This window comes from Haliaeetus albicilla, chromosome 11 (genome assembly GCF_947461875.1).
Source record: "Haliaeetus albicilla chromosome 11, bHalAlb1.1, whole genome shotgun sequence".
Classification (NCBI taxonomy): domain Eukaryota; kingdom Metazoa; phylum Chordata; class Aves; order Accipitriformes; family Accipitridae; genus Haliaeetus; species Haliaeetus albicilla.
The window spans coordinates 42,088,433-42,101,400 of NC_091493.1; the positions used below are offsets into that span (position 1 = coordinate 42,088,433).

Here is a 12,968-nt window from a genome sequence, read left to right on the forward strand (position 1 = left end):
TATGCTATCAGAGGTGTCCGAGGGGCAGGGGAGCGCCGGGGGGCGCCCCGAGCCCCGGAGCAGACTCGCTGGCAGGACCCGATAGGCGCGCGACTGACTGAATAAATGCTGGCCGGCCGGCCCCTTTGCCCTCCGGGCTGCGTTTGCGCTCCCTTTGCACGAGGCGAGGGGCCGTGAGGGAGCCCAGGGGAGGAGGAGGTGAGGCGAGGCGCTGGGGGGGTCGGGCCGTGCCCCCCCCCCCCCCGTTCCTGCTGGGCTCCAGCTGTTGCAAATATTCTGGTAAAGAAATCAAAATTTAATCACATAGAAGAGTTAGGTTTGATTAAGAAGTAAAATCGTGAAGCATAACGTCTAGGATCGTTAAGTTTGAAACGTAGCCATAGAAACTTTAGGAACTGTGTTACGCGTGACTCTAGGAACCTTAATATTGTTAAAGTTTGAAACAGCTAACCCTAGAAACCTCACCAGGAAGTTACTGGGTTTTCTACGTTCTGTTTCAGGAAACTAAGGAAACCGTCGTGGACACCAGTTTGCTGCTTGGAAACCCCCTTACCCTTCCCATCTCGATTTGAGTATCAAAGATTCCAGTCAGCAGAGCTAAGTGTAACTGACCAATGATTGTTTTTAAATAAGAATATTGATAAGGTTATATAATCAAAGGACCGATCATTATAAAGGTTAAATTTAAGAACGAGCATAGTATGCATTTTTACGGAAGGAGCTTAGGTAACAACGACCTGACAAGAAAAGTCTGTAAAAACTGATGGATTTTGATACTAAGCGGGACACGCCTTTGGAGGAGCGATCCCCCGTGTCCACAGCGCTGCGATAAACAAAGTGCCTGCTTCTTAACTTCACGTTGGTGTTGAGGAGTTTTATTCCGGATTTCGGTAACGGTTTTGTTGACCCAGATGGGACCTCGCGAGTGAGACTGGACGAGATCGAGTGTCGATCGAACTCCGGCCGGCACCGAGGTATTCTCGGGGAGAACCATCACCCTCGACTCGCAAAGCTCCTCGCAGCGTTCCCTGGAAAAAAGGTAAGGCGCTGCCTCTTTGGAATTGGTTTGGAAAGCCTGCCCGTGAGGCGCGGCGAAAGCTTCGCAGGGTTGGGGCTTGGAGGGTACCCGTCCGCAGCGGAAGCCTAGGCGTCTGCCCGTAAGTCATAAGCGAAAGCTATTGCTGGGTTGGACTTTGTGTATTATTTGGGACAATTGCCATTTGCATTTGTTTGGTATTTGGTATTTGAATGTATATAAGTATAATGGCATTAGCAAAATGGTTTAAGAATAAGAGTGCAGGAAATAGAACCGCTGATGAAAACTTACCAAAACCATCACCGTTGGGACGTTTATTGGCACATTGGGGTGAATTGCAGGAAAAATGGTAAACAAACAGAACTTTGAGTTACAATACTATATTGCAATTACTGTTGTTTTGTAGGAGAGAGAGTAAATGGAATAAAGTGCCATATGTAGATTTGTTCTTTTTAAGTGAACGTATCTGACGGGGACCGGAGGGGAGTCTCCCAGCACAACCTCTGGTTACAGCTAAGCTGGGAGAACAGAAAATTGAATTTGAATTGACACCAGAGCCACCTTTTCAGTTTTAAATACCTTAGAGGGAGAGTTAAGTTTTGAAGAAATTGGTGGTGTCGGTGCAACAAGTGAACGAGAAACTAGACCCTTCTTTATATCTTTAACAATGAAATTAGGAAAGCAATGGGTCGCTCAGCAGTTTTTGTATGTGCCAAATTCTCCTAAAATCCTGTTAAGGAGAGATCTATTTGAGAACTTGGAGGCAGAAATTAAATTAAAAAATGGAGAGATTAAAACTTTAATTCCAGAAACTAAACGTATCGAAGCAGTGGCTTTGTTGTTAACAGGACGGTTACCGAAAGCAGAAGATTATACCAGTCAAAGTATAATGCTGTAATTCCAATCGTCTGGACTGGGAAGTTCCCGGTAAATCCAAAAAGCAGAACCTGTGAGAGTTGATTTAAAGCCAGGATCGAATCCGGTAAGAATTAAACGATACCCCCTAAAACCGGAAAGTCGGAAAGGGTTAGTAATGGTAACGCAAAAATTTTTAAGATACAAATTGTTAATAGAATGTGAATCCAGATATAACACCCCGACCTTGCCTGTTAAAAGGCTAATGAAAAAGATGATAGATTAGTTCAAGACCTCCTCAGAGCAATAAATCAAATAGTACAAGATATTCATCCGGTAGTAGCAAATCCTTATACTTTGTTAACAACCCTAACGGAGAAACAAGAATGGTTCACAGTGTTAGACCGAAAAGATGCCTTTTTCCGTATTCCCTTGGATCCCAATAGTCAAGAGGTTTTTGCTTTGGAATGGGAAAATCCTGAGACTGGGAGAAAAACACAGTATACGTGGACAGTCTTGCCTCAAGGCTTTAAGAATAGTCTTACCATGTTTGGAAATCAATTGGCACGAGAATTAGAGATTTGGAAGAAAGAAAATAATCAAGAAATCTTGCTGAAATATACGGATGATCTGTTAAGTGTAGCTGAGACGGAAGAACAATGCACAAAGTTAACTATTAACTTTTTGAACTTTTGGGGAATCAGCGGATATCGAGTGTCAAAAGAAAAAACCCAAATAACCCAGAAAGAAGAAACTTAAATTTGAGTTTTAAAATCCTAAAAGGACAGAGACAATTGGGAACTGAGAGAAAAGAGGCAATTTGTCGTCTCCCCGAACCTAAGACTAAAAAAATTAATGACGAGCATTTCCGGGAATGGTTGAGGGGTGTCACCTGTAGATTATAAATTGTGGCTCGCTGGCCTGACCTTTATAGGAGCAGCTCAAAACCTCAAACAATGGATTGGACCGATGCCGAGAAAGCTACTTTCCAAGAATTGAAACGGGCTGTAATAGGGGTGCCAGCCCTAGGCCTGCCAGATCGCACAAAGACACTTGAACTTTTTGCTCGTGAAAGAAGAGGTATAGCTCTGAGTATCCTGGCCCAGTATTTAGGGCCAAGTGGGCGAGCTGCGGCCTACTTCTCGAAGCGATTAGGTAATGCGAGTCTGGGATGCTCTGGTCGTCCGAGAGCCGTCGCTGCAACTGTGCTACTGATCCAGGAAGCTCGTAAGTTCACCTGAGGACAAAGGATTACCGTACATTTCCCATACGATAACTGTTGTGCTAAAACAGAAAGGGGGCCATTGGTTATCCCCTAGCAGAATGCTGAAATACCAAGTGGCGTTGCTGGAACAAGATGACGTTTACCTAAAAACTACTACCACCGTTAACCCTGTTGCGTTTTCAACAACTGATCAAGTTAAAGGAGAACTGGAACGTGACTGCTTGCAGACAATCGAAAGAGTTTACTCCAGCTGACCGGATCTCTGAGATGTGCCACTAGAAGAAACAGATTGGGAACTATATGCCGACGGAAGCGGTTCCATCTGTGAAGGAAAACGTTTATCAAGATAGACAATAACTACCGAGGGGGTAATTGCGTTGCCAACTTTGCCTTCGACGATATCTGCCCAAAAGGCTGAATTGATAGGTCTTATTCGAGCTCAGGAACCAAGTCAAGGAAAGCGAGTCAACACTTGGACAGACTCAAAGTATGCTTTTGGAGTAGTACGTGCACATGGAGCGATACGGAGAGAAAGAGGACCGTTACCTGCACAAGGAACCACCATTCAGCACGCAGAACAACTACCGAAATTGTTAGAAACCATTCAAAACCCAACAGCAGTCACGATAATGCACTGTAAAGCACATCAGTTAGGTAAGACCGGTCCTAACGCAGGGAACCGACTGGCTGATAAAGCTGCTAAAGAGGCTGCGGAAAAAGGCATCCTGGCACTAGTTCCAGAGAAAAGTACAAAATTGCCTAAAGAAACTCCAAATTATAACGAAAAAGATGAAGAATTAATTATTAGATTGCAGGCTAACAAAATGAAACAGGATAGGCTGTAACACCGACAGGTCAAATAACAGTCCCATCCACAATAATAAGAGAAATTGCCCGAGCTGAACATCACAAAGTATATTGGGGAACAGAAAGTGAAATATGACAAAGATTGTTTAAACAATTAGAAGCAGATGTGAAATTTATATATAAAAATATCCCCGAATCAGTAATAAGATCATCTTTGGGATTATTAAATAAGGAAATTTTTTAGGAGAATATTAGCAAATTGATTTTACAGAATTGCCTTGAAAAGAAGGATCTATCCTAGTTTTAGTTGATATCTTTACTGGGTGGCCCGAGGCTTTCCCTTGTCGCACCAACAGAGCAAGGGAAGTAGTCAAAGTCTTGCTCAAGGAGATAACACCAAAATATGCGGTGTCTGTAAGAACGTCATCTGACAATGGCCCTCGTTTTATAGCAAAGATTATGAGACAAGTTGAGCAAAGTATTATCTATAGATTGAGACTATCACACCCCATATAGACCACAAGCAAGTGGGGGCGGGGGGGGCGGGGAGGGGAGAGAGAGAGAGAGAGAGAGAGAATGAACTATACCCTTAAGCAACAGTCAAGTAAAATTTGTCAGGAAACCTCACTCCTCACATGGGTTAAAGCATTACCCATGGCTCTATTAAGAATCAGAGTACAGCCAGAAGAGAAAGAAAATTTAAGTCATTATGAAATGTTGTATGAAAGACCGTATCAAGAGTCCTATGTTCTGAGTATCTTGAGTGCCTTTGGAGATATGTTTTTAAAAGGTGTTACGATTTCTTTAAGCAATTCTTTTCAAGAACTTTGCCAGTATGTCTCCACAGCTGGACCCTTAGAATTGCACGTAGCAGCGCATCCCTTCCGACCAGGAGATTGAATATCTATAAAATCACTGAGAAGTGGAAAGGACCGTATCGAGTCATTTTAACAACCCTTATAGCAGTAAAGGTCTGGGAGAAGAACCTTGGCTTCGTTATTCAAGAATAAAGAAAGCACCAACAAGAAACCGGAAGTCTAAAGAAACTGGCCCTTTAAAACTGAAAATCTATAAGTAAGTTTCACGTTATCTGTTTGGGAAAACAGCTGTGTAAAGTTGATAACATTGGGGTTGCTATTAGGAATATTGTCGAGGGCAATAATCTTTTTGTGTGTTTAGAGGGTTTATGTGGGGTTTTTTTTTTTGAGGGGTTCTAAACATGAGATAAACAAAATGAAACAATTATTGTTTAAGCTATTAATCTTGAGATTAACCGTTTTTGTAATTTGGATTAAAAAAAAAAAAAATCTAGTTTTGTAACTGATTCAAAGTTTTGTAAAGACACAAAATTTAACCTCAGTAACAGCCTGCCTTCCGATTCCAAAGTCAGATGAAGATCTAGTTCCGTGGAGAATACTGACATTGAATTTAACCAAAACTTGAGAAAAAATGTAGAACAGTGAGAATCATTTTAGCAAATTAAATTGGATGGATTTAAAAGGCAATTGTTTTTTTTAAAATTTGAAAGAAGGAATTATAGCGTTGTGAATTATAACATTACCAAACCATCCACCTCATGGACAAAAGAATTCATTTAATCGCCCCTCGGGAGAAACTTGTACAAGCACCCCTTGGGGCCGTCAGTTGCCAAAACCGTAGAGACAAGTGCAAAAAGGAACTTGGGATCACATTTAAAATATAAAACGATGTTTAGAATTTACTGGAGTTCCAGGATCCTTGTTCGAGCCACCCAGAGTCGGGACCATCTATGGAAATTTAGACTGGTTTAGACAACCAGAGAAAAATCACACATCCTAAAGAGAGCTGTATGAAGGTTTATACTTGCAGCTCCTCTGACCCCAAACTCCACAGACTTTCTCTAGCAGCTAAAGCTCTAAGATGGGGATGTATTTGTAGAAAGTATAATAATATTTTACATGATCTTTAGTCCCCTCTTAATAACGGAAAAAATTTAGCTTGGAGTTGACTGTATTAAAGGACAGGTGCAAAGTTCAGGGTTAACTGTTTGGGTGACTAGTGATGACAGATGATCCACTCACCTTTTCATGAAACAGAAAAGCAAATCGTGGACTTTAGACTTAATAACTCTATCCTCTCTCTGGAAGAAATCTCCCTTGTGGCCTCGCTGGTGGACCTGGGTAAATGGAAAAGATGATACCTGGCAATGGCCAAGTCTTAGAACTAAAATAAGAGGGGTATTAAAATCTGTATTTTGACCCCAGTTAACACCTCTTCCAAATCAGCTGACTCTTGACATCTTTCATTCAATCAAGGAAGTTCACATTGGTGTTGAGGAGTTTTTATTCCGGATTTGGGTACCACAGCTGCGGGCCGGGGCTGGAGGAGTCGCAGGTGCGGGCAGTGAGGCTGATGGGGACGGCCCCTCCCTGGCCAGGGGGGGCTGCCGGGGGAGGGGCCGGGGCGGGGCCGGTGGGAGCCCAGGCAGGAGCGGAGCGGTGGCCGGGCTGCGGCTGCCCCTCGGGAGAAGGTGAGCGGGGCCGGGCGCCCCTCGGACCGCGAACGTCGGAGGCGGGGGTGGCCCGGGGGAGGTGGGGGCCGCCTGTGCCGAGGCCGGGGGGGAGCCCTGGGGGCTCACAGGGCGGCTGGGAGCACGTGCGCGCGGGGGGGGTGCTCACCGGGTCCCGTGGCGGGGCTGCGCACTCGGCCGGCGGGTTCCGGGAAGAGCCCCGAGGAGGATGGCGGGGTCCGTGTCGGACGCACGGAGCGGCGGCGGCGGGCGCTGCCCGGAGCCGGAGCCGGGCGGGGGGTGCCGCGCCGTGCCGGAGCCGGGCGGCGAAAGCGCGCCGGAGCTGCCCGGAGCCGCGCTGGAGGCTTGGCGAGAACTGCGGCTGCGCCGGTGTGGGGGTGGGCGGAAACGGAAGCGGCGTCCCCTCGGGGTCAGGCAGCAGGGCAGGCTGCCTCCCGGGGCATGCCGGGAGCTGTAGTTTTCGCGGACTCGGCGGCCGGGCGGCTCTCGGGCGCGGCGTAGTCCTCGCTGCCGCCGCGGCCCCCGGAGTCCGACAAGGTCAGATGCAGGAGCGTTGCCGGTTTCGTGTGGTTTTCCGCGGGCTTCCCGCTGGGACCGCTCCCCGACCAGCCGTGCGGACGCGCCTCCCGGGCGCATGCGCCGTCCTGCGCGTGGGGCAGCCCGGCGTTCGCTCGTCGGCTCCGACCCCTCCGGCGCATGCGCGGTCCCAGGGAGCAGCGTGGTGGCGCGCAGGGCGCGGGTCTCGGCCGGGACCACGGGTGAGGCGAGTGATCCCCTCCGGCGGGGGCGGGGGGTGCCTCCTGCCCGCTGGCCACCTGGGGCTGGCGGGACGGGAAGCTGCGAAGCGGCTGCCGCGGCAGGCTCCCGGTCCGCCGGAGCCGAGTTGGGCCAGGGCAGCGGTGGGGAGTTCCCCGAGAGCCGATAGAAGGGAAGAGGGGACGGAGGCGGGCACCCCCCAGGCGCAGCCAGCGGGCGCCTCCCCGAGTCGCCGGAGCTCCCCCGGCGCCTTCCCCCGGCCCCGCTCGGCCCGTGCGGCTGCCCCCATCTCCAGCCCCTCCCCTGAAGCCTGTGCTGTGGCCGCAGGCAGCCCCCGAGCCCTGTTGTGAGGGCAGCAAGCTGGCCCTTTGATGTTCTCGAGTCTCCCTGAACGTGGGTGCCGTTAGCAGCGGCGCGGGGAACGAGCGGCGTCTGCGGAAGCCCCTGCGGAAGGAGGGGCTCCGGCCAGGGTCGAGCTACGGTAATAACGGTCGCTGCTGCCTCTTTCCCTCTCCCAGAGGCCACACTGTGAGTGCGGTTGTCCGTTCATCCCCCGGGGATGCCGTTGACTGCAGCAGCCTCAGGCTTGCGTGGGCTGTCTCTGCCTGGCCTCCCTCTCCTCGCGGCGCGGGAGCACAGAGGGACAGGCGGAGCGCTTACTGGCTGCGGACGGGAGCTGCTGAAGCTGGAGAGGCCACAGAAAGGTAAAGAAGAAGAAACGGAAGGCCACCTGGCTGGCAGCTGCCTCCCGCTGCAGGCAAGAGAGAGCCTGCCTCTGTGGGTGTGGGAGGATCCCTCCTCGTAGTCCACAGCAGGTCAGGCCGCCAGGTTCTGTATGCATGACCAGCAGCGCGGTACAGCCACATAGTGAGTGAGCGAGGCCACGTGTCTAGGAGGCCTCATCTCGTAAGAGCTGCGAGGCGCTCGCGTGTTCCATTATGTGGAGGACAGCCAAGCGATTGGAGTTACAGAAGAGGAAGGGAGGAGAGAAGGAGAAAGAAGCGTCTGAACTGGCAAGGTCTCCTGGCAGCTCCAAGAGCGAGAGTGTGGTGAGTCCTGGGCTTTTGGGGCCCTGTCGCTCCTCTTGTGCCTCCCTCCCCCTCTCCCTCCCCCCTCGCTTTCTCATGCTGCTGTGATGTTTGGTTTTTGTTTTTTTTTTTTTTTTTTTGCTTCCCTGTACCTCTCCTCTTCTGTCTATTCTCTTGTCCTGCTCCCTCTTCCTCCTCCCCTTCCTCTCTCTCTGTCTCGTTTGACTGCCCCACTTTCTTTTTCTCTCTGCGTTCTTGTCCTGCTCCCTCTCCCCCCGCCCCATCCCCGTCTTTGTCCTGCAGCCAGTTGCTGTTTTTTCCTTTTCCATCTCCTTGTCCTGATCTGCATCCGCCTCTTTCCCCGCCGCCCAATTTCTCTGGCCTGTTCCCCTGGCGTTCTTTTCCTCTCTGCGCCTGTACGTGCCGCTCTGTGTCCCTGCCTTCCTATCTCTCTTCTTCCTACTTTCTGTTTCTCTCTCTATCCCTTTGTCTTGCTCGCTGTTGCTGTTTATTTTTGTCATTCTGGATCTCACTGTCCCCGTCCTCCTTCCTGTTCATCTCTTACTCTCTGTGACCCTTTGTGCTGCTTCCTGCCCCTTTTTTATTCACCCTCCCTCTCTCTGCAGGGCTCCTGATACCTCTCTTTCTAAATTTCCCAACCCCCTGTGCTTCTCACGGTCTCTGTCTCTTTCTGTCTGTCCCCCTCTCTCTCTCTCGTTGTCATTGTTCTTGTCTGTCGCACTGTCTTGCTTCCTGTCCTGTCGTTTCTCGCTGTATCCCTTTGTCCCACTCCCTGCTCGTATTCGTATTCCTCTCTGTCCTGAGGACCGTCCCAGTTTCTTATCTCCGTCCTGCCGCTGTCCTGATTTTTCCTTCTCTGCCATGTTCCCTGTCCCTCTTTCTGTCTCCTCTGTCCCTGCTGCTTATTTCTCCATCTCTGTCCAGACCCCTGTCCCTTCCCCCCATCCCGCCTTGCTGTCCCTCTGCCTTGCTTTCTTTCGCTACCTTTTCTGTCTGTCTTTCTCTGTCCCATTCCCTCTCCCACCCTTTCTAACTGTGTCCCCCTGTCCAGCTAGCTGTCGCTTCTTTTTTTTTTCTGTTCCTCAGTACTTTTTCCTTTTTCCGTATCTCTCTCCCACTGCCCATCGCAGCTGTTTTTTTCCCCTCCGATGCTGGTCTGCTCTTTGTCCCTTTTGTCTCTCTCTGTCCTTCTGTTATGCTCCCTGTGTCTGTTTAATCCCTTCATCTCTGTCCTGCAGCCCGTCGCTATTTTTTTTTCCTCTTCCGTCCCTTTGTCCTGCTCCCCGTCCTTGTCTCTCTTTCCTTTGGTTTTGCCTCCCGTCCTTTTTTCCTTTCTTGCTCCATCTCTCTGTCCTGCTCCCTATCCCTCCCGCGCTCTCTCTGTTTCTGTGTCCTTCTCCTTGCCTTTCCCCACGGTCTCTGTCTTGTTCCCTCTTTGGTTTTCTTGTTTTCTGGGTGGCTGGGCCCGGCTACCCGCGGGGGTGCTTCGGCTGGGGGGTTTGGGGTGGGGGCCTGGCCGTGCCGGTGATGGCGGGGAAATAAAGCCAGAAACGGCAATCGTGAAGCGACGCCCTGCCTGTGCTGGGGCTGCCCGGCAGAGGCGTGGGGCCGGGCCCTCCGCAGGTCCCGAGCACTCCCCGAAACTACATGTGGGGCCTTGGGGGTGCAGGGCTGTGGGGTGGCTACGCCCGGCGTCACCCGTGGGCACTGCAGGGTCAGAAATGGAGAACAAGTTTTCTGTTCCTGGGGCTTGACAACAGGCTCGCGTGGCTGATTTGGGGGCTCGGAAACAGACCGAGCTGCGCGGCTTTGGGCCCAGAAACAGAGGTCCGGCCCTGCGTGTTTGGGCCTTGAGAACGGGCTCAGCAGCCGGGTTTTTTGGCTCCCAAATGGGCCCTGAGTCAGCTGGTGCGGGGGCCAAAAGCGGGAGCCGGCTTGGCTGGTTTTGCAGGCGGGTGGGAGGGTGTTGGGGGCTGCGGGGGGAAGCGGGAGGCGGGCAGGGTGCGTGGACCCTCCCCGGAGATGGGGGTCTGGTTGTGTCGGACGCCGAAGTTCGGGAGTCCGGCACGCAGCAGGCCGAACTCAACGTCTGTGATGGTCTGTGGGGGGGGAAAGGTGCTTTTCAGACCCCACGTGCCCTCTTTGAGTCCAGCTCTTCTTTCTGCGCTGCTCAGAATAGTTGTTAAGTAATTAATCGCCCAAACTAACGGACATTTATTCGGCGCGTAATTCTGATGTTTAATCCTAATGCTCCGGTTTTGACAGCAGTTGATATACAACCTTATGGAAAGCCCAGACCGTTGCACGTAGCTGGAGCTTGTAAGGAGAAGCAGCTGAAATCAGCCGGAGCTTCAGTGCGGAGCTGGGGCTTCAACGAGCCAGAACTGTAGCAAGCGGGAGCTGGAACGAGGCGGGGTGTCCGCTGTCTGGAGCGTGCATTAGCCAGAGGCAAAAGTACCTGCGGCTGTAAGGAGCAGGAGGCGCGATTAGTTGGAGCGTCTTTTCGCTGGAGCGTCCGTTGGCCAGACTGCGCTCCCAGCACGGTGGAAGAGCGGCCGGGCGCGGGCAGGGCTGCCCGCAGCAAGCAGCTCCGAGCAGCAGGGAGGGGAGTTGTCCTTCTGCCAGCGGGGAGCCCGGCCTCTTCCCTCGGGCGTGCAATCCACGCCGCGCTCCTGTCTCTGCGTGGAGGGTCTCTCCCGGTCCGTTCCCGCAGGCAGAAGCGAGGTGGGGGTCCCCCGTCTCTCCTGGGGCAGCCCCCCCTGCGAGGGGGCGCGGGCGAGGTGTCGTCGTCCCCTCGGTACCGGGCAAAGGGGAGAGAAACCGGCCGGCGGGAGCTCCTGGGGTGCAGAGCCCTTCCGGCAGAATCCTCCCCTGTCTTTTCGCAGTTGGCTGGGTGTGACAAGCAGGTTCATTTCTTTGTCTCCTCTTCTCCCAGTGTCACCTTCCGCGTCACACGAAGAAAATCCTGCGTGGTCAATTCCGCTTGCTGCTCAGGTAATCGCACGTATCGGGCTGGGGGAGCGGAGAGAAACACTTGCGAGTTCCAGGGCACTACAGATGCTCCACATTAAACCCACAGAGAAGGCAAATTTGCTGCTAGTGCAGAAAAGCTGATGGAAAAATTGCTGTTAACAGATCGTGCCCTGTTCCTGAACTGGTCCCTTGATGTGTTTTTGTTTCAGGTGAAAGAATGAAATTTCCTGTCTGGTAAATTCAGAGCTGCCTGTTAGCTTCTTCAGGGTCGAGTGTTTCTCTTCTCTCTGTTCATACTGATTTTATGGGCAAGCTGGAAATAGCCTTTTACTTTTTTATGTATAACTGAATTTTTAGGAATATGTGGTGTCCCTGTAGTTCATTTTTGAGCACCTAGATGCCACTAGAAATGTAATGAGCGAAACATGATGGGAACTGGTGCTTAAACTTGATTTTTATTTGGGTTTTTTTTTTTCCTTCCCCATTAAGAGTGTAGGTGGCATGTTGTCCCGTGGGACAATCCCCATTCCGTTCAGCGGAGTCTTCAGTCTAGGACTCTTAAGTGAAAAAGTTTGTCCTTCCAAAAAAGGACTAGTCATTCCTAGGACCGAGGCATAGACTTGGAGAGTCGCTTAAGTACGTGATCGGAATGAAAGCCAACTTTCAGTTGATGTTGCTGCTGTTGGTCTTTGCTTTCATTGATTTCTCCACCGCTCCCTCGTGGTTGGGAGCTCTGAGTCGTAATGTTTTTCAGTCTCTAACACATTTCCACCCCCACCCCCCCAAAAAAAAGGAGAGGCAGTGTCTAAAAGTTAATTAGTTTCCTCACAAATGCGTGAGTAAATAAAATTTGAGTTATGATGATTAAAACTGTAAAAATGACACCGGTCTTTCAGATCTGGACTATTTCTGAACAGGCATTCGTCACACGCAGAAGTCGTCAGGGTATGGATCACCTGCGCTTCATGCTCTGACAAGACAAAATGCTGAGGTAGGGATGAGCTCTGAAAGAAGAAGAAAAAAAAAAAAAAAAGAAGGCTACAGGGTCACGGTTTTGTTTTGTTGTTGTTTGTTTTTAGAGAGTGCAATATTGACTGGTGCCAGCCTGCAGAGCTCTTCTGCTGCCTGACCTCTCCTTCTCTTTCATGGCTGTAATTGTCGTTTGGATAATTGTAGAAGAGCAATTAAGTTACTTGCCTCTCTGCATGTGCTGGTAATACCAGGAAGGCAAATGCTTGAACCAGTAGTGAATAACTTGGCTACGAGTAGAATTTCTGAAGGAAGAACAGCAGCAGCAACAGGAAGCAAATAGCAAGTGACCAAAAACTTGCGTGTGTCAAAACGCATCAAAGCTTTCTTGCCGAATGTTGTTTGGCAATATGTTCCAAATGGCTTTTTTTGGTAAACGTAAATTTTCAGGAAGTTCAGGGTTGCGTGTGGCAAAACGTGTCCCTCTGCGTACGCGTCCTGCTACGTAAATAGCATGGGTCAGTGGCAAGTCCAGTGGCAGGGCTGCTGTTCCCTACTCTCGACGTTGCCGTAGTAGTGTTGCGGTATTTAGACCTTCATGGTCGGGCCGAGGAATGGAAGGAGAATGCCCGTTTTCTGTAAGGGCTCAGAATGCCGACCCTTTTCTCTGCCTGCCACTCCCCTGTGCGTGAGATGAAAAATAAAACAGCTTCTCCCTTGTTCCTGGTCTAAATATTTCTGGAGCTGTTGCTGCTGTGGGTTTGCAATTGGTGTTACTGCGTTTTTGTA

The 12,968-nt window shown here is 50.6% G+C and overlaps 1 protein-coding gene across 1 annotated transcript; it reads right to left on the minus strand.

Annotated features, from left to right (window-relative positions):
• Positions 1-606: 606 nt before the first annotated feature.
• LOC138687923 (uncharacterized) lies at positions 607-7,130 on the minus strand. The gene is made up of 6 exons (XM_069797622.1): positions 6,914-7,130; positions 6,581-6,835; positions 5,984-6,125; positions 5,645-5,689; positions 1,894-1,983; positions 607-1,028 (listed from the first exon to the last, which is right to left on the minus strand). Exons 1-6 carry the CDS (start codon positions 7,128-7,130, stop codon positions 710-712), a joined length of 1,068 nt encoding a protein of 355 aa, XP_069653723.1. The 3' UTR covers positions 607-709.
• Between the last annotated feature and the right edge of the window lie 5,838 nt (positions 7,131-12,968).

Bases quoted from the DNA above. Each gene is read 5' to 3' on its own strand.
- LOC138687923 (XM_069797622.1), bottom strand. From the start codon at position 7,130: ATGCGCCGGAGGGGTCGGAGCCGACGAGCGAACGCCGGGCTGCCCCAC. The intron at 6,836-6,913 runs GCCCGGCCGCCG...CCTGACCCCGAG, and splicing joins CTACGCCGCGCCCGAGAGCC to GGGACGCCGCTTCCGTTTCC. The intron at 6,126-6,580 runs GTGAGCACCCCC...CTCTTATTTTAG, and splicing joins CAGCCCCGCCACGGGACCCG to TTCTAAGACTTGGCCATTGC.